This window comes from Panicum virgatum, chromosome 4K (assembly GCF_016808335.1).
Source record: "Panicum virgatum strain AP13 chromosome 4K, P.virgatum_v5, whole genome shotgun sequence".
NCBI classification, from domain to species: Eukaryota; Viridiplantae; Streptophyta; class Magnoliopsida; order Poales; family Poaceae; genus Panicum; species Panicum virgatum.
Genome location: NC_053139.1, coordinates 12,894,757 through 12,918,023, shown reverse-complemented (window position 1 = coordinate 12,918,023; position 23,267 = coordinate 12,894,757). Strand labels below are relative to the sequence as shown.

At 49.2% G+C, this 23,267-nt stretch overlaps 4 protein-coding genes and 1 pseudogene across 4 annotated transcripts; 1 reads left to right on the top strand and 4 right to left on the bottom strand.

Moving 5' to 3' along the window:
• Nucleotides 1-1,435: 1,435 nt before the first annotated feature.
• LOC120701910 lies at nt 1,436-3,809 on the bottom strand (annotated as a pseudogene).
• A 2,991-nt stretch (nt 3,810-6,800) lies between these two features.
• On the bottom strand, nt 6,801-8,796 carry LOC120705071 (fucosyltransferase 2-like). The gene is made up of 2 exons (XM_039989606.1): nt 8,462-8,796; nt 6,801-8,287 (listed from the first exon to the last, which is right to left on the bottom strand). The coding sequence occupies exons 1-2, from the start codon at nt 8,794-8,796 to the stop codon at nt 6,814-6,816; spliced, it is 1,809 nt and encodes a 602-aa protein (XP_039845540.1). The 3' UTR covers nt 6,801-6,813.
• Nucleotides 8,797-12,902: 4,106 nt separating this feature from the next.
• On the top strand, nt 12,903-14,802 carry LOC120701909 (galactoside 2-alpha-L-fucosyltransferase-like). The gene is made up of 2 exons (XM_039985711.1): nt 12,903-13,172; nt 13,348-14,802. Exons 1-2 carry the CDS (start codon nt 12,903-12,905, stop codon nt 14,800-14,802), a joined length of 1,725 nt encoding a protein of 574 aa, XP_039841645.1.
• Nucleotides 14,803-14,914: 112 nt separating this feature from the next.
• LOC120703193 (probable fucosyltransferase 7) lies at nt 14,915-22,352 on the bottom strand. Its single transcript, XM_039987204.1, has 7 exons — nt 21,864-22,352; nt 21,704-21,766; nt 19,923-21,267; nt 18,934-18,993; nt 18,672-18,858; nt 16,526-18,595; nt 14,915-16,433 (listed from the first exon to the last, which is right to left on the bottom strand). Exons 6-7 carry the CDS (start codon nt 16,725-16,727, stop codon nt 14,962-14,964), a joined length of 1,674 nt encoding a protein of 557 aa, XP_039843138.1. The 5' UTR covers nt 16,728-18,595; nt 18,672-18,858; nt 18,934-18,993; nt 19,923-21,267; nt 21,704-21,766; nt 21,864-22,352; the 3' UTR covers nt 14,915-14,961.
• On the bottom strand, nt 18,278-22,274 carry LOC120701908 (protein TIC 22, chloroplastic-like). The gene is made up of 7 exons (XM_039985710.1): nt 21,864-22,274; nt 21,193-21,267; nt 19,923-19,967; nt 18,934-18,993; nt 18,672-18,707; nt 18,518-18,595; nt 18,278-18,286 (listed from the first exon to the last, which is right to left on the bottom strand). Exons 1-7 carry the CDS (start codon nt 22,272-22,274, stop codon nt 18,278-18,280), a joined length of 714 nt encoding a protein of 237 aa, XP_039841644.1.
• Nucleotides 22,353-23,267: the final 915 nt, after the last annotated feature.

Genomic DNA, 23,267 nt, shown 5'->3' with positions numbered 1-23,267 from the left:
CCAATGACCCAAATTGAAGTTTCCATAGTTTGCACGGAGAGGTTCATTTGCATCTGATACGTTCCCTAAAAGAAGGGAACATATCAGGTGCAAACCAACCTCGCCGGACAAACTATGAAAACTCCAATCTGTACCATCAGATTAACATCCAAGGGGAGGGGCGCAGGGGGTGGGAGGGGGATTTGCAAAAGTGTGATTACCCAATCCAAGGGTGGGTCCAGATTGTAAAATTATCCAATCCCCCAAGCCTCTTGGATGTTTATCCAATGACCCAAATCGGAAAACTACTACAATTCTTGGGCCAAACCTCCTAGCACTGCTTTTGTTTAGCCTGATTCTCCAAGTACCGAGCCAACTTAGAGATTGTAAAACACCTCATGCTTCAAACAATTCACAATGTGAGACAATAAAAATAGATTTCTACAACAGGAAGAATCAAGAATATGTTTGTTTAGATCCAATTACAAAAAATATAAATGAATGATAAGAATATTACATAAGAGAGAAATATCTAGAAGTTGATTGAGAAATGAGAGAAAAGGAATAAGGAAAGAAATAGAAACATGAAAAATACATAGAAAAGCAAAATAAAAAAATAAAAACAATAGTATATGGCCACACCCCATTGGCCCACCCATCCACACATGAAGTAATTGGGCCAAAATAGTGTTGCATAATCCACCTGCACATGCCTTGTTAGGCCAAAATCATGTGGCTGCTTGGCAGTTGGCTGCCAAGAATAATTATCTTGACGGTTTTCCTATATTTCTTGATGTTTTTGGCCGCCAACGCAATTCCGTTTTCTGGTAGTGACTGCTTAAATGAGCTTTACACGACATAATGCAAATTTTAATTTAGAATGTGCGTGATGTATAGTTTATGCAAATGCGTGACAAAGTTAAAATATAAATTTGAAGAGAAAAACACCAGAAAGTTGTCTCCTATATGATTCATATTTTAAAAAATCTAAATTTTCAAAATAGGAGGAAAGCTTTTCTATGTATACTATTAGACAATAGACATTAAACATCCCAACCCCCTGGCTCCCACCACTCAATTCAAAATACTTGCTTTTTAATTCTTCTATACAATCTTCAAAGTATTTGTTGTTCTAAAACTTCTAGGCAATTTTGTCATACTTTTTTAAGTCTCACCTCCCTTTAATTGCACCGTTAATTTTTTATGCAGTATCACTTTAGGTTATTAATTAATTGTAAGATTGTCATTTTATCTACATTCTTAATTTTCTATGCTCAACTCTGAACAACAAGTGTTGTGAATAAAATGTGTAGTACACAAGCAAGACGTTCCTTGTGGAAATCTTAATTTTATACTCCCTTCTTTTGATATTACTTGTCATTCAGTTTTGTTCTAAGTCAAATCCTTCTAACTTTGACTACATATATCAACTTCTAGAAGTATGGGTAGTTGTAATCAAACTGTAAGTACATATGTTTAATGTATCAAGTTCTACAGTTACATGATGATGATCCAACATACATCCACACTAAATTTAAGCTGTGGGCGGCTATTCAACAACTTGTACCCATGACCTAGAAACTTAGTCAAAAGTTAACTTTTACCATGTGTCAAGATAAAATACATCTTGGGTCCTTGACATGTGAGGTTCACGTTCCCACCTCGATCCCTGCATCCTATGTGTTCTGACCCACAAGCTTCAGCCCCCAGCTCGCGTCGTCGCAGTGCTGGATGTACGGCACATCCTTGGAGGGGTCGGCCCACTGCGGCTTGATCCGGCAGTCGTGGCCCGGCGGCTTGTGGAAGCACGGCTCCATGGAGACGTCCCGGCCGCACGGCGGGTCCGGCACGGCGGAGCTGTTCGCCGGCTTGTACAGCACCCACGGCCTCACGCCGGCGAGCCCCTGCGCGACGTACCCGAACGTCGACCTCCCGCTGGTCACCAGCACGTCGGTCAGGCTCAGCAGGTAAATCTCCGCCCACGCCCTGCGGTCGTGCGACCTGGCGCCAGACCGCTGGTACTCCTCGTGGCTCGGCTGGTGCACGCTCACCACCTCGCCGCCGGCGGCCGTCGCGTGCTCCCAGTACATGCTCTTGAGCTCCTCATAGTACCAGGACTTGAGGGAGGTGACGAGGACGGCCGTGGACGACCTGGCTCGCGACGCCGGCGAGATCGGCTCGCCGGCGGCGAGCACGGGGGGGAGCAGGCCCTCCCTGCGCGTGCACGCGGTGATCTGCTCCAGGAGCTCCGGCGAGTCCGGCATCCCGCCGAAGACGCGCACCTGGATGCCGACCCGCCGCCGCGCCGCCGCGAGGTAGGCGTCGTAGTAGCGCGTGACGAGGCCCCAGACGTGGTTGTTGGGGTGGAACAGGTAGCGGCCGAGGTGGTGGAACACGGCATCGCGCTCCGGGAACAGAGCGGCGTCCTCATCACCAGCCACTGGATGCGCCGGAGCAGCCGCTGGTCGCCGCCGCAGAAGAAGGAGTTGTCCTCGACGGTGGCGTCGTAGTTGAGATGGACGTACGCGAACGCGGGCAGCGGCTGCGCCGCCGCCGTGGGAGCGTCGCCGTCGCTCCTGACGACGACCTTGTTCCTCACCATGTTCCCGTAGCTCGCGGCGGTGGCGACGCTGAAGTTGGCGTAGTCCGGCAGCGGGAAGCCCGCCGGCGGCAGCAGCCACGTCGTGTTGGGGAACGGCTCGCAGAAGAGGTCGTCCATCTCGTTGCCGGGGTCGACGAGCAGGGCGCGGCCCGTGAGCACGGCGTACAGGAACGCCGACGCGGCGGCGAGGATGCGGTTCCCGATGCCGCGGTACGAGATGGAAACGACGTACGCGCACTCCGGCGGCGACGCGGCGCTCCGGCCGGACCTGAGCTGCTCCAGGGCGGCGCTGTAGGCGGCGGTGCCCGGGCCGCACCGCCGCTGGAGGGCCTCGTGCCGCCGCAGCTTGGAGATGAGGTACGGGGAGGGCCGTCGGCCGGGGTTCCGGCGGTACGTGGCGGATTGGTACCGGCTGTGGCAGGATTCCTCGTCGAAGCCGTCGACCAGCAGGCCGCCGTAGAGCCTGTCGTAGCGCGCCGCCCTCGGGTGCAAGAAGGGGAGGTCATTGGAACCTGCGAAATAATGAGGGATTTCAGAAGAACTCTCATTGTCCTATTTTCTTTCACTAAGAACTAGTACAAACTCAAATCCATTCTTTACAACCTCATTGTCGTCCACTTAATGAAATACGTGCTCAGGCACGGTCGCAAAAAAAAAAACCTTATCGTAATAAGTTCAGAATTCCATCAACCAAGAGCTATGCAACTTTTAGGTGACTAGACTAGAATGTAGGAAGCTGCTAAGAAAAGATGTGCGTGTTCTAAAACCTTGAAGAAAACTCAACCACTAGGAGGAACTTGATCTCAAAAAAAAAAGGAGGAACTAAGTGGCTTTTGGTTAACAAGAAATAGGCATCTACGTTTGTCTCGACAAGAAATTAAACTTCGATGGTCTTGGTCGACCTTCAACCACAGCCACTCCTAAATATTAAACTTAGAAGGTCTCGACGTACAACCACGCGCAAGATTGTATGGTCGTGTCATTACTCAATAGAACCTCTACATAGAACATTGCTGCTACTGACAAAATGAAGTGCAGAAACACTGAACAGAACTTCACCTTGGCGGAAGCTGGCCGCTGCAGTCTGAACCCAGGCCACCGGCGCCCCAGCGTTGCGCCCGCTGAGGACGAGCACGGCCAGCACGACGACGGCGAGCACGCCGATAACCGCCGGCCAGCTCCCTCGCTTGGCGTCGGCGAGCTCCTCTGCTACCTTCTTCGCCTCCATGGACTGCACGAGCAGCTGACGAGCAGAGCCGCCACTATCTTGAGCCTCCAGGCGCCGGTGCCCCCCTGTCGTCGGTGCGCGCCGGAGCTCACCTTTATGCTTCTTGACTGAGCGAAGAAGAAGTTCGATGCAAGTCAACTAGCACAAGCGTGCAGGCGCTGCAATCCCTGTCGGCGCTCCACGATGCACCTAGCTCTGGAGTTGGGAATGGAGACCTTGGTTTCTGAACAACAACTATAGTGCTCGGATTTCGATGTGTGCTTGCCATCGAGTCCCCTGCCATGCATGGGTTTTGTGGGGGGAACTCCCCATGCGAAATGCGGAGTAACTGTGTCTGCTTCTTTTACGAATAGGTGAATCGGTAAGGCCTTGTTTTTTTTTAATTTTTGGATTTTGGTACTGTAACGCTTTCGTTGTTATTTAATAATTAATATTTAATTATGGACTAATTATATTTAAAAGATTCGTCTTGTCATTTATATCTAAACTGTATAATGAGTTATTTTTTTAATTACATTTATTGCTCTGTGCATATGTCTAAAGATTTAATGTGACGGATACTATATTTTTTTTTAAGAACTAAACATGGCCTGCCTTTGTTAAGTGTAAACAATGATCAAAGTAAGCTCTCGTACCAACTGGCATTGTTCTTTTTGTGCTAGTGCGTTGTGCTTCGGCGTTGGTTTGAACGTTACGCAGCAATGAGCTGGAAAATATGCGGAGAAATGTTGCCAGTGAATTGAACAACGTGTCTTGTTTACAAAAGTCTGCCCCCGAAATCCGATGGTCATCGATGCTGTTAACCCATAAATCTCTGGAAAGTGGGCCTTGTTTACCCGCTCTAATTTGACCTGGGGACTAGTAGGTTGATTTATGAACCTTTTTCTTGGTAATCGTGTTTAATTTTATATAAAAAAATACATGTGTACAGTACCTGAGTACGGTCGTTCAGTTTTGTTGGTTATAAAAATAATTGATGTTGATCTTCCTCCAATGGTCAAAGAAGACCTTTGGAATGAAACGAGTGACTCCTGGATATAAAAATGAACAGCACAAGCTAAATAATTTCAATACGATAGTAGACTAGCTACGTCCATGTAGCCATCTACCATGAATCCTGATACACGCACATTATTTCAACCTTGTTTATAGTGCTCCTCCATTTCAACCTCAAGGTCAGATCGCATATAAACGTTTCCATAGCAAGTATCTCGATCCAGAAACTTCAACTCAGATTCAGACTTTCAATTTTGAAATTTTACAAATTTTGATTCAGATTAAGGAAATTTCATGTTAGACTTGAAAGCCACAAAACTTCAACTCAGATTCAGACTTTCAATTTTGAAATTTTACAAATTTTGATTCAGATTAAGGAAATTTCTTGTTAGACTTGAAAGCCACAAAATATTTATATTTTTGACTGAAGGTGTAATAGATGCAAAATATTTCCAGCGAAACTTGATCTATTGTTTAACTTAATTTGATGCTTGATCTTTTTGGTTGGATCTAGTGATTACCATTTGGTTTCTTTTGTTTCATTTTCATTGGATGGGGTTTATTTAATCGGATTTTAAAGGTGTGGCTCTCGATTGGTTCAAGAGGCTTTAGATTGCAACACATTGGAGGAGTTAACTCAAGTCCAACAATGGTCCCTAAACTTGTTCTGGTATGTCATCTAGGTCTCTAAACTCTTAAAATGCATTTTTATATCCCTGAACTTGTTTCAAAGTGTCACATAGGTCGTTAATCTCTCAAAATACTTTTCTGTATCCATAAACTTGTCCCACGGTGTCATGCATGTCCCTAAATTCTCAAGATGCTATTTTAATTTAATATAAATGTTGTTTTGCTACTTTAAGTTAATATAAAATTCTTTTTCTACTTCAAATTTAATAAAATTGCTATTTTGATTTTTATTGAGAATGGGAACAAATTATCTTAATAAATTTATACAAAGCACATTCAAAATATAAATAGTTAGTAGAAAATATTGAGGATTAGCAATGATATCTCCATGTTAAACGAGAAAGCTATAATATCCATCGTTGAAATCAAATGATCTAGATTAACCCATGATGTATGATTAATAAGCAGCTAATTCAAAACTAAAATGGTATTAGTGATAAGATTTCTAAATTAAGTGGCTAAAAATAGTTTAATAAACTATCCATTTTGAATATAATTGATTAATGGAAATTTTCTGGGATACAAAAATTCACCTTGAGAGTTTAGAGACTGAAATGACACACTGAGACAAATTTGGGGACCTGAAGATGCATCTTGAGAGTGTAGAGACCCGAATGACACCTGCGGACAAGTTTAGGGATCTAAAAATACATTTTGAGAATTTAGGGACCTAAATGATACATCGAGACAAGTTTAAGGACCGCCCATGTATTTTACTCAGTCACTAGCAAGATAGGCCAAGAAGTTTATTTGTGTTTGTGCAGTGTCCCCATAATCAAACTATTGTATGTTACAAATAATCATGAGCTTACACTATGAGAAGCTGAATATTCTGTTGTCTTCAAAATTTCAACTAGCCGCAAGCTAGGGTTTATGGTTAGACGGCCAAGTATTTATGATGACAACACCATGTTTTTATGCGGCCAAGTACTTATGATCACACCACCAAGTTAGTTTTTATGGTATACCGTTAAGGGTGTTAAAGCTTATTGTGTCCAATTTATTATTATTTCTCAATTCTCATGCATTCGTTCTTTTTTTTGTGTGTGTTTTGTTTTTAAGAGAGTTTCAAAGCGGTGTTTTTTTTCTTTTTAAGAGTTTCAAAGCATAATCATGCATAACATACGTAGATATGGTCATGCAATCCCAAACCTCGCATGCATTTCAGCTCAAAACCAACACCTGCTGTCATTTACTATCATCGAACAAGTGAACACAACATACTTTGCATTGGCTTAACAAGAAATCAGTGTTCCGAGACCTAATAATAACAAACATTCTCTGTATTTGCACTAACGCCATCACCAACGCACAAGCATCAGCCTTGATGAACAATCTTCAAGCCCCAGCTCATGTCGATGCAGTGCTGCACCTGCGGCACGATCTCGCCGGTGTCCGCCCCCCGCTTGAGCCTGCAGTCGTAGAAGGGCGGCGCGTGGAAGCAGGGCTCCATGGACACGTCCCTGCCGCACGGCGGGTCCGGCACGTGCGTCTCGTTGTCCGGCCGGTACATCACCCACGGCCTCTCGCCGGCGAGCCCCTGCGCCACGTACCCGAACGTCGACCACGCCGTCGTCACCAGCGCGTCCGTCAGGCTCAGCAGGTACACCTCCGCCCACGCCTTGGCGTCGTGCGACCTCGCCCCGGACCGCTGGAACTCCTCGTGGCTCGGCTGCTGCACGCTCACCGCCTCGCCGCCGGCCGCCGCGCGCTCCCAGTACATGCCCTTGAGCTGCTCGGAGTACCACGACTTGAGCGAGGTGACGAGCACGGCCGTGGTGGTCTTCCGCCGCCGGCTCTTCGGCGGCGCGACGGGGTCGCCGTCGTCGTCGTCCCCCGCCGCGGCGAGCAGCTCCGGGAGCAGCCGCTCCCTCTGCGCGCACCGGGTGATCTGCTCGAGGAGCGCCGGCGAATCGGGCTGGGAGCCAAAGACGCGCACCTGGATGCCCACCCGGCGCGCCGCCGCGGCGAGGTAGGCGTCGTGGTAGCGCGCGACGAGGCCCCAGACGTGGTTGCTCGGGTGGAACAGGTACCGGGCGGCATGGTGGAACGCGGTGTCGGGCTCCGGGAACATCCGGCCGAGCTCCGCCCGGAAGCCGGCCACCAGGAACAGCCCCGGCACGATGTAGTTGTCCGTCCTCATCACCAGCCACGGGATGCGCCGGAGCGCCCGCTGGTCCTCGTCGCAGAAGAAGAGCTTGTCCTGCTCGGTGGCGTCGTGGTCGAGGTGGACGTACGAGAACGCCGGCGGAGGCACGTCGCCGGCGGCGGCGGCGGCGTCGGTCCGGATAACGTTGTTCCGCAGCATGTTGCCGTAGCTCTCGGCGGTGGCGACGCTGAAGTTGGTGTAGCTCGCCAGCGGGAAGCCCGACGGCGGCAGAAGCCACGTCGTGCCGGGGAAGGGCTCGCAGAAGAGCTCGCCCATCTCGTTGCTGGGGTCGACGAGGAGCGCGCGGCCGGTGAGCACCGCGTAGAGGAACGCCGACGCGGTGGCGAGGATCCGGTTGCCGAGGCCCCGGTACGAGATGGAGACCAGGTACTTGCATTCCTGCGAGCCGGCCATGTCGCCGCCGCTCTTGCCCGACCGGAGCTGCTCCAGCGCGTGGGCGTAGGCCGCGGTGCCCGGGCCGCACTGTCGTTGCAGGGCTTCCTGCTGCCGGAGCTTGGAGACGAGGTACGCCGCCGGCCGTCTGCCGGGCCTGCGACGGTACAGGACGGACTGGTACCGGCTCCGGCAGGATCGCTCGTCGAACCCGTCTGCCAAGAGGCCGCCGAGGAGCCTGTCGTAAGATCTTTCTTCACCTGAAACTGACACAACAAAATGGAACCGTCAGCAAGTTGAAGATGATCCCGTGGTGATCCACATTTGGTACATTTTCATTGCAGGTCACGATGCAATGTGCAGCGATGATATGCGGCAGGCACAGGCGCACAGCATTGATCAGCACGGCACGACCAAGTTAAACGTGGCATGAACACCAACTATAGCTGTAGGCTTTAGCCTGCTACCTCCACGGCGGACGACGTCGTCGGCAGAGCTGATGGTCCGGACGGGCGGCGCGCTGGCGCGCGCGCCGAGGAGGATGACCATCGTCGGCACGGTAAGCACGAAGGCCGCGAGCACGACGTTGAGCACCGAGCAGTACGGCGCCCTCTTGGTCCGCGTTGCCAACCCCAGCGCCGCCGCCGCCTCGGCGTCCAGCCATCGGCCTGCAGCCGAGCGCTGCGGCGGCGGCGGCGGCGGTTCTTTCCACGGTGCCGCCGCGGCGTCGACGCCCAACTTGGCCTCACGCTGCCGCATTTGCTACGCCGGTGGCTGGTGCCAACCTAGCTACCTCTGCTGTGTCGTGCCAAGGTACGGTGCGTGTGGCGTGCCAACGCAGCAGCTAGCTCCGGTGAGTGACCGGTGTCGGTGGGCCGGAGCTCGAGAGTGAGGGGTGGGATTTTACATGATGCGGCTGCTGAATGCTAATCTTGGGAACCGGCGTTGAATCCGCATCTGAGATTCGTCATTCCCGGGAAGAACTACTATTGTTAAGTGAGCTGACGAGATCTAGTCTGCAGACAATTTTAACCTAGTGATTGACTACCTCCATTTCTCACCGCGCGCGCACGTGGCAACGTTCGGCGGTGAGCAACTACGAGAAATTCTCTGTCGGCGAAAGCACAACTAGTACTAGGAAATGGACTGAAAAATGGAAACCCAGTGTTATTACTTATTAGGGGAAAAAATGAAAGGAAAGCAATTTACCTTTCCTGTTTATGAGGCCGAGAAATTCAGAGTCCGACGCCATCAGCAGCCGCCGGTCGCCGGAGAGGAGGAGCAGCAGAAGTAGGGGGACGGAGAGCAGCAAGGCGATCCTGACAACTCCGGCGGCTCGCGCCCCGCGCTTCGGCGTCGCCATGACCGCGAGATCCTGGCGTGCTCTCTCTCCCTCCCTCCCTGACCGTAACAGCAACAGATTCATAGGGAACAGGTCAACCGCGTAGGAAGGGAAGCTCTGCTTGGATCGTGGTGCCTTCGTGCCCAGCACTCCGGAACGGCGCTCCGAGAAGCGTCCGTGCATGCCGCGACGTGCGCTGAACAATGCGCTCTACTACGTTGGTCTGAAGATGGCACGCGTACAGATCGTCAATGGGTCACTAATTAAGATTTGGGACATGTGAGCAGCCAATCAGCAATCTAGCTGCCGTCGTCAGAGGCCAGCAACAGTGCAGCACAAATCTTTGTGCGAGCCATGTGAAACTGAAAAATTTAGTTGGCTGCAACTATCAAACTAGCAGTGAGAGGGGAAGCATCAGTAAAAGTCACGCATGAGGCCATTCTCAAAGGAGATACTATGCTAGAAAAAAGAGATATCCTAGAAAAAGCATCAAACATTTGCCAAGTTTGAAGATCTAACATGTTTCTAAATTAGCGGTGTTATGATTTTGTGAAAATATTAGCCGAATTGCAATCAATACTTGTTCATCTCTCTTATTTGTTAAAAAAAAGCCTAACCCTAAATACCTTACCCACCTTTATAGCGTCACAAAAGAACTATCAAACTAGCAGTGAGAGGGACCTCAAATGCCTGCTAATAACTTGCTGGCACCAACCACTGTGCATAAGGAAATCAATCATAAGCATCCAATACATTACATGGTATTTATAAACTTGACAAATTTTAGCAAAAATAATAAGTGTTGATGTCAGTCAAATCTATTATCTTATTATTTGGCTAACAAACGGAGCCTCCACGTTCGCTCTCAAGGCCTAGAAATTCCCACGTTAATCGGAGAAAAATAGAGAAATAAAAATTACCCACCACTGCCATTAAGATAAAAATTAGCCTAAAATACTCTTGTGCCTAATTAAAAATCACCCACCAATGTCATTATAAAAAATTAAATATAAAATACCATTTAGCTATGTATCAGTTACAAATATTTACTATTAATAAAAACTAAAGCTAACAACAATCAATCAAAATGAAATAAAAATAAGAATAATTATCTGCATAATGTTATTAATGCTCAACAAATCAAATTGTTATTATAGGTAGATCATAGTTGAATTGTTTTAATCAACAATAAGACATAATTTACGATAATGAACAGGATGATGTATGGTAAAAAAAAATAGTATAATCTTTAAATAAAAATACAACGACATGCAAATTTTTGAATTTTCAATACTAGCCGCGCAAATGCGCGGGCTATACGCCTAGTTCCTTATAAAATTTCAAATTTAACGGCTACTAAATATTTGATTATAGGTGATAGCTGGACCAAAGACATTTCGCATACAACTTGTTCATATAACCAATCACATTGATTTACAAGTACAATTGTGTTTCCGAGACAAGACTCCTTTTGAAGATAACGGGAATACAATGTACATCACCAACACAGAAAGAGTAATGAAAGAAACAACTTGGGGGAATCTATCTAGAGAACAAAGAAACCTAAGACTCCACCACTACAAGTCTCACAACGGCGAGCTGATCATACTCTCTCTCTCTCTCTCTCTCTCTCTCTCTCTCTCTCTCTCTCTCTCTCTCTCTCTCTCTCTCTCTCTCTCTCTCTCTCTCTCTCCTCTCTCTCTCTCTCTCTCTCTCCTCTCTCTCTCTCTCTCTCTCTCTCTCTCTGAATGAATCTGTCTACCTGGATCAAGTGCTAGACTGAAACGAGTGGGAATGATACTATTCATTCAATGGTAGGTAACGTGCTCGTCCGCAGCGAGATGTTTTTAGTGATTTCATCAATCCCAACATACGCTGGTAGTCTCTAGTACAAATTTATAGGTGTAAGTGTGTACATGTATGTGAGCACTTGGTACTCTGTTTTTCAAAAGAAAAGTGCGTCTAAGTGCTTAAAACATGAATAAATAGGAGGACACACAATGACACAAATCACATTCTGGTTCCTCACTTCTCATCTTCACCTTTTTTTTCACTTTCCAGGCTCCTCTTCTGGCCCAGAAAGAAGTGATGAGTGAGATGCTATACTGTAGCAACTTATAAATTAATTAGGCTCGTTAAATTCGTCTTGCAAATTAGCACTCATACGTGCAAAAAGTTTATAAACAAATTTTATTTAATATTTCTAAATGGTAAGATTCTCGTTTAATGTGACAGGGCTAAACTTTAGCCGTCCGGAACCAAACGGGGCCTCGTCCGAACCACTCGATCATGCAAACAAGTTCTACATTATTGGGTCTACGACGCAGTACTAGCGATGACGTGTTTGTATCACTGAGAGCAACTCCAACAGCCTAGATAAATTGATTTGGCTAGACAAAATTGAAAGAAACTAATGTGAAACCTCGTCCAACACTCTCCTTTTTCCTCTGCTCGCCATCCAGCTCACCATCTCCTCCCCTACACTAGCCTTTTTTGCGGAGCGCCCTCCCCTCGCCATCTTCCTCCTCCCCCCTCCCCCCGGCGCACCTATTCCTACGCCCCCTCTCTTTCCCTGCTGCACTCACTCCTCGCCGCTCCTGCCCGCTCATGCCAGCGATGCTCCCGCCCACGTGCCCGCGCCGCTCCCGTATGCTAGGCTGCGGCAGACACCCACCTCGGTCCCGTTCTCACCGTCCCTCTCCACCCTCGCTATCAGGCTCACCCTCGTTGCCGACCTTACTGCGTTTCGTGCCACCAGCAATGTCGCGAGTAAGCTCCACCGAGGCCGTGCCTGGGGAGCTCTGTTGCAGGCCACGTTCCCAGGCAAGCATTGAGGCCGCGCCGGGGGAAAACACCGCCGTGCGCGAGGGAGCTGAGCCGTAGCGGTACACCGCGCGAGCGAGAGTCGCCGCCGACCACGCGCCGCAGCGAGCCACACTGCGGCGCTCCCCGCCCGCGTGAGGGAGTTCTGACGCCGCAGCCGGCCGTCGCCGCTGCACGTGGGGAGCTCCGCCGCCGGCCGCACGCCGCCACTGCCGGCGGCCTCGGTGCCTTGGAGGTGATCTGGTTATGGTCTTATGGATACTACAAAATAGCGCGCTATAGCGGCATATAGCGTTTTTCAACAACTACAGCTATAACACCGTTATACTAAATAGCGCGCTATAGCAGTCGAGAAGAACTCTCCGCTAATTATCATAGCTTGCTATTTCATACAATGGATAGTCAAGATTTGAAGAGTACCAGTTATGAAGGTTTTTATTTTTTTACCGCCCTCTAAAACTCTAAATTTAGCCAGGATTATAGTACAGACTGTTAGACTATTGGAGTTGCTCTCGTGGTGACGTGATCGAGAGTGTATCAGTCCATGAGAAAATCCGCGTGATACATTTCCTTTGTTCAGCTTATCCTTTTTTAGTTCCCTTCCAATTAAAAGAAAGAAGCCACGCCTGGAAATCTTATTTTAGAATGGGATTTCCGCCGGGCGCCGAGAAGAACGCATCGCCCGCCAGGCCAGATAACAATGTCCCTGGAGGGCGTGGTCGGCGCTGGCATAACCAAGCGGCCGCCGCAGCAATGCCCGGACGCCCGGCGCGCGGAGGCACACGAGGGTACGGTGGAGCCGGACGCAGGGCCATGGATCGCCAGGAAAAAGGTCACCGCGCTCGCCGTCTGCCTCGTCGCGCTGCCCGTCCTGATGACCACGGTTAGCCGCCGCCGCGACGCGCCGTGGACGGCCGCCTCCTTCTGGCCACTTGCGCCCACATCCACGCAAGGTACACCGCAATATTCCGCCGCCTCCGCCATGGCGTGATGTGGTGCTGAAGAAATCTTCCGAGCATCGCATGTTTAATTCGATCGCAAGGAGATCTGGAGGAGGAAGCGAATTGTTCGCCATGATCGTCGAGGAGAGTTTCTGTTCACGGGTAGGCACTGATTTTCCGCGTGCAAATGCCAATGCAGAGAAGCTTCTCGGCGGCCTGCTCGTGCCGGGGTTCGACGAGGGCTCGTGCCTCAGCCGCTACCACTCGGCGTTCTACCGCAAGGCCATGGCGCGCTCCCCGTCGCCGCACCTCGTCAAGCGGCTGCGGGAGCACGAGGCGCTGCAGCGGCGGTGCGGCCCGGGCACCGAGGCGTACAGGGCCGCGGCGGCGCGGCTCGGGTCCTCCTGGCACGGCGACGGCGACGGCTCGGACGGCGCCGCCTGCAGGTACCTCGTGCTGGTGCCGTACCGGGGCCTCGGGAACAACATCCTGGCCATGGCGTCGGCGTTCCTCTACGCCGTGCTCACGGGCCGGGCCCTGCTCCTCGACCGGACGACGTCGCCGGGCGACATTTTCTGCGAGCCGTTCCCGGGCGCGTCGTGGCTGCTGCCGCGGAGCTTCCCGGTCCGGGACCTCCAGAACCTGACCGGCGAGGTGCCGGAGAGCTACCGGTACCTGGTGCAGGGCGACGGCGACGGCGCCCCGGCCCCGGCCGCGGCGGCGTCGTCCGCCGTGCCCCGGCGCCGCCGCCGCCAATACGTCTTCGTCGACCTCGACCACTCGTGCACCTACCACGACAAGCTCTTCTTCTGCGACGACGAGCAGCGGTTCCTCCGCCGCGCGCCGTGGCTGCTGATGCGCACGGACGGCTACTTCGTGCCGGCGCTCTTCCTGAACCCGGCGTACCAGGAGGAGCTCGACGCGCTGTTCCCGCGGAAGGACGCCGTCTTCTACCTCCTGGCGCACTACCTCCTCCACCCGACCAACAAGGTGTGGGGGCTCATCACGAGGTTCCACGACGCCTACCTGCGGAATGCCGACGAGCGGCTGGGCATCCAGATCAGGGTGTTCGACGGGGACGCCCCGTTCCAGCACATCCTGGACCAGATCCTCGCCTGCACGTCGCAGGAGCGCCTGCTCCCCGACGTGGTGATGCAGGAGCCGCGCCATCCGCCGGCGGCCGGCGGTGCGCGGTCGAAGGCCGTCCTGATGACCGGGCTGAGCTCGTGGTACTACGAGAACGTCCGGTGGAAGTACTGGCAGTCGGCGACGGCCACCGGCGAGGCCGTGAGCGTGCACCAGCCGAGCCACGAGGAGCACCAGCTCTCGGGGTACACGACGCACGACATGAAGGCGCTGGCCGAGATGTACCTCCTGGGCATGACCGACAAGATCGTCACCAGCGGCTGGTCGACGTTCGGGTACGTCGGCAGCGGGCTCGGCGGGCTCACGCCGTGGGTCATGTTCAGGCCCGAGAACCACACCGCGCCCACACCGCCGTGCCGGCGAGCCCGGTCCATGGAGCCCTGCATGCACGGGCCGCCCTTCTACGACTGCCGGGCGAAGCAGGGCGCCGACACGGGGAAGCTGGTGCCCCATGTCCAGCACTGCGAGGACATGAGCTGGGGGCTCAAACTTGTTCACCCTGACCCTGAGTGAAACGGCAATGACAAAGAATAAAATTCTGTGGATTCGATTCGAATTCCTTTGGTGTGTTTCTGACTTTCTGGGGATTTTTTTCACTAGTTTTTTAACAGGTATTCTTGTTTTGCACACTAGTAATATATGGACACCATCTCCAATTCAGGGAATGACTAATTAAATCAGCTTGAGACCAGAGTACACATCTTCGCAGTGGCGCAAGAATGGAACGTGCGCCACCGGATCAAGGTCCTGCTCCGCCCGGCAGACGAGCGACGGCGGCGAGTGCAGGCACGGCTCCACCGACGCCGACCTCACGCAGGCAACTTCGGCCCTCATCGTGTTCCGGTCCGGTGGCAGCAGCAGCCATGGCCGGAGCCCAGCCAGGGCGTGCGCGGCGTAGCCGAACGTCGAGAACCCCGTGGTCACCAGCGTGTCGGAGTAGCTGAGCAGGAAGATCTCGGCCAGGGCGCGCTCGTTGTGCGCCAGCGCCTCCGTGTGCTGGTCCTGGTCGTGGCTCGGCTGGAACACCGTCACCACCTCGCCGGTCGCCGTCGCGTTGGTGTAGTACACGCCGTGCAGCTTGTCGTAGTACTCCGGCTTCAAGGAGACCACCAGCACGGCCTTCACCTTCGCCGCGCCGCCGCTCGCCGGCGGCCGGGCACCCGGATCGCCCGTCACTTGCGGCAGAAGGCCGTGCTCCCGACCGCACCGGGCGATCTGCTCGTACATGACCTCGGGAGTGATCGGGAGGAACGGCGCGGGGCGCACCTGGATGCCGAGGCGCTCGTCGGCGCTGGCGAGGTACCCGTCGTAGAACCGCTCCACGATCCCCCACGCCCGGTTCCCGGGGTGGAGGAGGTACCTGCCGAGGTGGTGGAACACCGACGCCTTCGCCGGGAACATCCGGCCCAGCTCGCCGCGGTACGCCGGCATGAGGAACAGCGCCACGGCGAAGTAGCTGTCCGACCGGAGCACCATCCAGCCGAACCTGCCGAGCGCGCGGTGGTCCTCCTCGCAGAACGTGTGGTTCTGGAGCCGGAGCGAGATCTGCTCCAGGTGGAAGTAGACGTACGCCGGCAGAGCGCCGTCGTCGCCGCCACCGCCGCCGCCGTCAGAGCGGACGATGCTGTTCTCGAGCATGTTGACGTAGCTCTCCTTTGCGTCGGCCGAGAAGCCGTCCGTGTAGGGGAAGTCCGGCGGCAGAACCCACGAGGTGCCCGGGAACGGCTCGCAGAAGAGCCCCGCCATCTCGGGGGGCTCGTGGACGAGGAGGACGCGGCCGGCGAGCAGCGCGTAGAGGAAGGTGGAGACGACGCTGAGCATCCGGTTGCCGAGGCCCTGGAGGGGCAGCCACACCACGTACTTGCACTCGGCGCGGTCCGCGTTGCGGCCGGACATGAGCTGCGCCATGGCGGCGCGGTAGTTGGCGGTGCCCGGGCCGCACCGCCGGTGGTTCGCCTCGTACTGCCTCAGCTTCTGGATGAGGTACGGGGAGACCGGGAACGGCGACGGCCTCCAGCGCTTGGACGCCTGGTACCTGCTGAGGCACGTCGCCGCGTCGAAGTCCGGCGAGAGGAGACCGCCGAGGAGCCGGTCGTGGGCGCCGCGCTCCGCTCTCCTGGACGACGACGGCACATTGCCGGAGCCTGCGATTTGGAAAAAGGGATGGACGGATGAAACAGAGGCCATTACCGTGAAAACCGAGGTGGCAAAGCTTCAAGGAGCAGAGCAAGTATACTTTGTACTTTGAAGCGCTGCCAAGCCGGGTAATCGGCGGCGATGGAGACGACAGCTCGGTCGCCGAAGGGGAAGAACAGGAGCAGCAGCGGCGACGCGAGCAACAAGACGACAGTGACGGTCCCCAGGCGGGACGGCCGGCGTTTCTCTGCATCCGGCGGCGGGAGATCTCGCTCTCCCGGGATCGCTCTGACGGAACCCATGGCACGCCGACGCCACGCGTTCGTCGAAATCTAGTACCGGTTTGTTTCGTTGTGGGTAGGTGTCGAGAGGTCAACCATGGCAAATTTGGCAACAGATCCATCTGCTAGCTGCGATTCTTGCGACCTTGCATTTAGAAATCAGAAATGGTGGTATCATCATCATGCATGCGACTCCGGCTGCTTAGTGGCGCTCCAAATGTCGGGACGGCCTAGTATAATTTGGCTGCTATTCATTCGTAAACAATTTGGCTGCTATTCGTTCCTAAACAGGTATACTTTGTCGTTTTAGCAAATTTATATACATAAATTTTATTGTGCATCTGTGCAAAAAGCACGGGCTAGTTAGTTCTCCCACCATTCGAGAAAAAAGTTAGTCCTCCCTCCACCCCAAATTAGACAATATATATGTATCGATATAAAAATTTATGTATCTAGAAAAACTCACCCTCCACCCCAAATTAGACATAATATATATGTATCAATATATCGATATAAAAAATTATGTATCTAGAAAAGGTAAAACGAGTAATAATTTGAGACAGAGGGAATACTTCCCATTTTATTTTAAAATGGAAGGAAGGAAACGGCAAATTGGATGCCGAGCTTAACCATGGATGTTTCTTCTTCGTCCACAGCGTTGAAACAAACCAGTGAGTTCCTTGCAATCTGACACTAATGCAAGCAGGAGGCGGGCCCAGCACTTGAACAATGGGTATTAAAAATTGACTACCTACCATTATACACCTGTTTTTTTAGCATTTATAGTTAATTATATATTTGAATACCATTAATTAGCAAAAATAATGGGTATTCAATGAATACCCATGAATACTCTTTGGGTCGACAAGTGTACCCAGAGCAAAATTTGACAAAGTTGATTGACGGAACTGGAAAGCTGGAATGATGGTGGAGAGATGCAAGTCTCACATTTTTTGGGTCATTGGGTCGACTCAAAACTTAATGAAATGAACTAGAATGGCATACTACGTAATTAATTTGAGAGAGAAAATGAATTAAAATGAGAAATCCAAAAACACCAATAGGTACCCACTTGCATCCCTAGTAGAGATTATAAAATTCTTGGAAGGGAACTACGTCCCCTGCAAGTATAAACTAGTAGGTATTATACACATCAGTAGTGGCCCAAGATATTCTCTTTGTTGACCATCTCTTTGATCGAAAAGTGTGGAAACAATATAGCTTTAACACCCGTCAATGGGTCATGAAATCCGTGTTCGAGTGAATTCCACGGCAATTATCCTAATTTAACCCTTCCGTAATTGTAATTTATACGTTCATAGCAACCACAGAAACAAGCATTTCACTCAACGCAGAATGAGTAACAAAATCAAGAGACGAGTTTTGTTTCAGTTTTAGATCAAGATGCCATAAGTAGCAGAGTTCAACTTCTCAGCAACTAAACAGCTAGAGGCTGTACCATGAGTACCAAGTGTCAATGTCAAATGTTTTAGTGATCGAGAACAGAAAGTTTATTTTCATAAAACAAGATATTTCAAGGTAATCTAGCCATTTACGATCCAAACCTTTTATCAGTCTTCCTGGGGAACACACATCAGTGTTTACGAATAGAAACTATTTCACAACCATATTTTTATTAGTTGATGAAAAATTTCCTCGACAAGGCTAACCAAAATAATAAATATTAAAAAAAAGAAAGCTCAGGCAGCTATTTGACTTTTTTTTTATTGGCTGGCCATCACAGCATCTCAAGTGAATGGTGTCGTGTTCAAACCCTGAGCCATCACCGTGGAACAAAATCACGCTGATACCTCATTGATATGTTGGTTGAGGCTCTTCCCTGGGGGAATGAAGATCAAATCATCCCACCCTGAATTTCTCTCATTTATCTGCAGAATCAAAAGCCAGGTGGTAAGAACAACAAAGTCAGTACAAGTGCATAAGCATTTTCTATCTCCATCCTACCTCCATTTTCTTCAGGACATCCTCCAAACTCCCAACCTGGAAAGGTATAGAAGCATTGAGTAGTTTTCATGAAACCAAAAGGAAAGTACAATTAATCAATTATACAACTACATGCCATAATTTGCTTAGACAAGGCTGATCCTCTTGAAGATTTAGACGCCTTTGTAAGCTCCCTTTCTATGTCTTCCTGAACAAGAGGAAAGTGGTGAAGACCTAAACTAGGACTGTACACTACTCAGATATGAAATGCAGCCTTGCAAACCTTTTGAAAATATATTGGACAGTAGCGCTTCTTCTGCTTTTTCACAACCAGCAGATCTGACTGTACGAAATGGAAGTTTTCAATGTTAAGGACGTTTGGACTATGACAGTCAAGATCAGCAAACACAATCTAAAGTCTAGCTGTGCAAACAGCAGAACGGTAAAAAAAACTGTAAGGAATTGCAAAAATATCTCAAAAGAAAAATGTTGAGCATCTTCAGAAAAGAGAGATTATTCTGATGAAGTGATGCTAGACCAAACCCCAATCATCTTGGGAGTTATTTATCTACAATGCTGCAAAACACCCTGCTGTAAGAAATTTTACTTTTCTGTTGGTAGTGTTCGCGTGCCATGTGGTGGTCCCTCTTTCATACCAGAAACCATTTATTTATAGAATTCCACTTAAAGAAAAAACAGGGTTATGGTCACACTTTTGGATAAAACACAAAAGTTGAGAAATATAATAAACTTCTAAAGAAAAAATAGGAAGTTTGATTGCAGACAGCACAGTATGACTACACTGCTTCACAAGATGAGACTGGAATGGGTGTGCTATTGATTTTCATAATAAATAGGGATGGGCAAGTAAATCATAGAAAAAGGTAAACAATTTCAGTATCTAACCGTTTTTTCTCCCAGAGCTTACCAAATTAGTCATTAACTCTTTTTTTTCAGAGCTGAATTATTCATTAACTTTACCAACAGTTAAATGCATTAGTAGTTTCTAAAGTCAAGGCACATATCAAAATTTTGATTAGTACATAATCTAACCCAGCAGTCACTAGAATTTAATTTTATAGTGTGACATTAATGTCATTTACTGAATCATAAATATTTTTTTACTACATACAAGAATATGTTCCCGCTCAACATGCATAACAAGGAAAACTCATCACATCCAATTAACATGACTCATGACAAACTAAATTTTAATACTGTCCAATATTACAAAGTAAACTTCTAGTAGAACAATAGAGCCAGAAATATTACCTGAAAAACAGGAACACCATCAAAACCAGTTAAGCCTGATTTCAACTGAAAAAAAAATAAAAGGGCAATATATGTCACAAGGATAAATGATTGACCATTTCATTGTATTCAGGAAGTCTTGGAGGCCATGATAATTCACATGCTTCGTATTCAAGGTTTCAAATTAGCTAGAGTCATCAACAAAAGTAAGTGTTACCTAAAATTACAGGAAGAATTGTAGAAACTATAAATGTGCACTATGGGGAATCATTGTAGGTGAACTAATCCATCAAGGAGAACCAGAAAGATTCAACGCCTTCTACTATGATACTTCACATGTTCTATGTGCATTTCTAGTAGCGAGGCATATGGTAAAGGGATACTATGCATCACAAATGTAGGCTGTCTGACAGCCTATAGGTGAGTCACTTGGCATTGCTCAAAGTTTTAAAATTTCTTCGAGTGAAAATTTGCCAGAAGCCCCTAAACTTGTCATGGAGTGTCATCCAGGTCCATGAACTTGAAACTGCAGATAGGGGTCGAAAAACTGCAGATGAAGTTTCAAAATACCCTATGATTTTTTAATAAAAAAATACCCTATGATTTTGACTTGTCAATACAAGATCTCCATATTGACATGCCACATCAACAACCGTAGAGACATTTTGGGAACTTTGGACCTAATGACACTTGACACATCTAACAATTTTAGGGACCCGAATCTTTTTTCGAAGTTCGAGGACCTGTTGACACTCCATTGCAAGTTTAAGGGCTGCTCATGCATTTCACTCTTTCTTCAAAGAAAAAGTTTATTTTTGAACTGTAGAAACATAATGAACTAATAAATATAGATGTGCCTTTTTGGGAATTCAGATCAATTATGCACAGATTCTACGTAAGCGTATGACAATTGCTAATGCACTAGTGATTTTACAATTGGTCATGGTCAATCCATTGTGTGCCAGTAATATTCAAGGAAATTGATATTAAAATCCGTTAGTTATACGTAATGCAAAGACAGGCATACATGCTCCATTCCTTTTCTACAATTTATAACAGAGAAAATAATAATAAGGGAGCAACATAAATACAAAATACTTTGTTCTAACTGTGGAGGACATAGTGGCATAATTGATGCTTTCAAGAGCTGAGGTCTATCAGATGAACTGAGTTCTACTTTCGTCATGATGGGACTACAGGGGAGAGGGGAGGATACTATAGATAGGTACGATAGTCCAAGTTCAGATAACAAAATAGAGCAATGAGCCTCAAAGTTCATAAAAAAGCAGACCTCCAGTGCATTCTTTATTTGAAGTGGGTCAGGTAAGAACCGAAATGCGATACCTTCGGCCTTCAACATATAAACCTGCATACAGAAGCAACAGTGTAAGATATATGTTTACACTGTGAAACATAGAAATGCATCAGTCTGGTTCACAATTAACATAATGCCGATGCAGACACACAAATGACTGAAAGCTTGAGTAGGATGCCCTGTAAGGCAGCTCTAAGCTAGATAAATAGGAAACAGGCAAGCAATTCCTAGACACTACTAGAATTTGTGAGAGAAGATTTTCTTCCTTGGTGTACATTTTCCAAAAAAAAAAGGATCCAGTTCTCACGTTGCTAATTACTAGGATGCCTTCCAATAATTAGGAAGTTTCTCATGCTTCAGGCAAAACCCAAGCTCCCTATAAAAATTATTGAATAAACCCTAATAACCATAGACTATAGATACATATGTGAAATTGTTCATGAAGTCTCGACATGATTGATGACAGGACAAAACGAGTGAAACACACCTGATCAAGTGTAATAGGCACGACTTTCGCTCCCCTCCCTAGCACCGGTTGCCTCGTCCTCACCTAAACCACACAAGCTCCCAAACCATTAGTGGACGGGGGGGGGGGGGATCCAAAACGAAACCGCAACGCGAACTGGGGCGAGAGAGTGGGGGAATACATGTGTGAGGAGGGCGTCGGCATCCTCGGAACGGAAGCAAAGCAGGCCGAGGGAGCGGAGGCCGGTGCCGGGGTCGGAAACGAGCACGAACTCGTTGTTGGAGTTGCAGACCGTGAAGACGGGCGTGCCGGTTAGCGCGCGCGCGACCTCGTCGGGCGCGAGCGCAAGGGAGAGCGACGCGCCCTGGGGCCCCGGCGCGCGGGTCGCCGCCGCGGCGAGGGCCGGGCGCGGGGCGGTGAGGTGGGAGGCCAGGCGGGAGAGGTGGTGGCGGAGGAAGGAGGAGGCCGCGGCGAGGGGGTTGGGAGGCGGCGTGGCGGGGGTTGGGGAGGGGGTCGGGTCCGTCATCAGGTTGGCGGCGAGCGGGAGGGAGCTCAGGGAGGAGCGCGTGGAGGCGGAGTCCGGCGGCGGCATCGGGAGGGTTAAGCGTTGAGTCGGCGAGAGGGAATTCGGTGGTGGCGTGGGGTGATACCAGACGTCGTGTTGGTCGGCGGCGTCGACGAGGAGCGGCCGGGCGCGGGGAGGATTCGGTTGAGCCGAAACCCCTTCGACGCGGGCTTCGCGGCCCGGTTGGGTGAAGCCGTGAAGGGGCTGGGAAGGTTTTCTGCCTAGGTCCAGATCAGTCGGTTCTTTTTGGAAACCAAAACATTGCAAGAAAACTAGTTGAATACTCAGCGCGCCGCGGGACTTCTAGATAAAAATGTTGAAGTTGAAATAATAGAGTTCAGAATGTGTGCAACGTTTTGATGGTTTCAATCGGGCAAAATATATAAAGTGTTGGGGCTGTATAAATCAGGAGAAGTGGAAGGGGTGGTGGTGGCATTGGTAGACAGAGAGACTTTAAAAAATAGTAATTTGGATGATTAAATTACAAACACGAGAGAAATAGTGAAGGTGGCTGAAGGAGTGCTCCTTTCATCGTTTGGTGGCAATGAGGTTTGAGAGAAATATAAATTAACGTTTCCTAGTGAGATGCATCAATATTAGAAGACAGAAAGATCATATGAGACTAATTGTTTTGTATTTTTTTAAACAAATGTGAATTTATTTATTTATTAATATTAGATAGACTAATATTTAATGGATACATGAAAATAACGTTCATGAGGTAATAATAGAAGGAAATAAAGAGAGGAGATTTTAATACGTGTATGTTACATAAAGTAATATTTAACTGATAAATAAAAAGTTTGGCTGTTGGGACCGTAGCATAGTGAAAATATATGGAAAACATGATTGAGAGAAATAGAAATTATGACACTTAGTGGATTGATGATGTGGCAACATGACACTTAGTGGGTTGATGACGTGGCAGCATGAGGATTGAGAGAAATACAATTATGACACTCTTAAACAAATGTGAATTTATTTATTTATTAATATTAAATAGACTAATATTTAATGGAT